The sequence below is a fragment of the Haplochromis burtoni genome, unplaced genomic scaffold (assembly GCF_018398535.1).
Source record: "Haplochromis burtoni strain Fernald_Lab_line unplaced genomic scaffold, NCSU_Asbu1 Contig_2050, whole genome shotgun sequence".
Classification (NCBI taxonomy): Eukaryota; Metazoa; Chordata; class Actinopteri; order Cichliformes; family Cichlidae; genus Haplochromis; species Haplochromis burtoni.
The window spans coordinates 15,526-17,120 of record NW_024584411.1 but is presented as its reverse complement, the minus strand read 5'-3'; the positions used below and the strand labels follow the sequence as shown (position 1 = coordinate 17,120).

Genomic DNA, 1,595 nt, shown 5'->3' with positions numbered 1-1,595 from the left:
TGTAAATGTAAACACATATACTAGATGTCCTACTTCTATCATGGCTCCCGGTAACATTTTCCCACTTATGTTTAGCTTAGACATTTCTCAAAGTCCCATTTCAAGAAGTCTCACATATCCAACTAGATGGAAAAAAATACAGCAGCAAGTACAGAGTGAACAACAAAGAACCCAGGAGAATCCAACATTTTTAGAAATTCTGTCTTAACACCAAGAAGTTCTGAAACGTACATCGGTTTAAAGGTTGCAAAGCAAATCAGAGTAAGAAACATCCTTTGTGAACGAGGTATGGGTGATTTTGAAAATAATTTTGTGATGATAAAAAGCGAAAAAATTAATAAAATAATGCAAAACACTGTGTCTTGTTCTCTTAGATGTAATGGCATCATCCTGTCGTGTGTCTTTGCATTTAGTGGCACGTGCAGTTTTTCTGCTGGTGCATGCCAGATGCTAGATGCCAGAAAAGGTTACGTTAACTGCTCTTTAGGGTTTATAAGGCAATAACAAAATGTGAATTCACAGGCAAAAAAGCCATAAAGGCTATGCAATAATGCAAGCATGAGTACTTAATATGCTGCGCAGGTAATGGATGATCTTACTGACATTATGATACTACTTGTGGTGAAAAGGGGATATGAAGAAAGAGGAAAGTAACCTCACAGGCAGAAAGCAGAAGGAAAAGCAGAGAAATAAAAGAAAAAGAGAAGCGGTCTCTGCACACAACATAAGCACAAGCCATGCAACAGATTTCAAAACTGAATGAGGAGCGAATTAAAAGGTGATAATAATGGATGAGTACTTACTCTGTAATGCTCTGAACCGTGATATTTCCCCCCCATCCTCCTTACCCACAGCCCTCATTTGCTTGCTGATGGCTTGGCAGATTTCTTTGCCGGCTGCGATTTGTGCTTTCTCTCCAAGCAAGCCCCCCAAGGTGGCGCGCAGCATGAAGGAGACGCAGCGGCGCGAGTACACAGCCTCAACGTGAGTCTGCGTGGCCCGAGGGTGAGACACTAGGTCCAACACGTGCGACAGGAACGTGGCAAAGTTGCGCTCAAGCCACTGACCGCCAAGTGTTGTCACAAACACAACGTATGCCTAAGAAGAAATTAACGAAAAACACGCATGAGGTGGATGAGTCAGATGGATCGGGTTCATATTTTTAATATGTTTGAGAGTTCACCTCACCTGTGTGACGCCCACCCGCACCTCCCTGCTGACAGAGCCTCCCCCCTTCAACATCTCTCCTCCGCTCTTCAGGAAGCCAGATCCACCGCGCAGAAAGCCTGTGGCCATGAGCTCCAGCACCTCCTCCAGAGTGGCTCGCTTTACATTCTGACGCATCACTGCGAGAAGAACACGTTTAAAAAAAGAACGCGATAAAGAACAGAAGCAGTGAGCTACTCTAAAAACAACAAATCCACTCTGTAACCTACCAGCTGCTTGTTTGGGCATCAGGGCCGTGGCCATAACCGTCCCCAGCAGTTTCGCTACGGCTACCCGAACGCCATAGTTAGACCCTTCCAAGGCCTTGAAACACAAAGTAGCGACGTTCTCCAGTTCAGTGGTCCACATGAATACAGCCTCATTTTGTA

General features: G+C 44.8%; 1 protein-coding gene across 1 annotated transcript in view; it reads right to left on the bottom strand.

Annotated features, from left to right (window-relative positions):
* Nucleotides 1-6: 6 nt before the first annotated feature.
* LOC102299496 (HEAT repeat-containing protein 5B) overlaps nt 7-1,595 on the bottom strand; it is a gene marked incomplete at its 5' end in the record, with an annotated part of 3,642 nt that continues 2,053 nt past the window's right edge. The window contains 3 exon segments of the mRNA XM_005953094.3: nt 7-1,098; nt 1,189-1,346; nt 1,437-1,595. Of these exon segments, the coding sequence (XP_005953156.3) occupies nt 772-1,098; nt 1,189-1,346; nt 1,437-1,595 (644 nt within the window).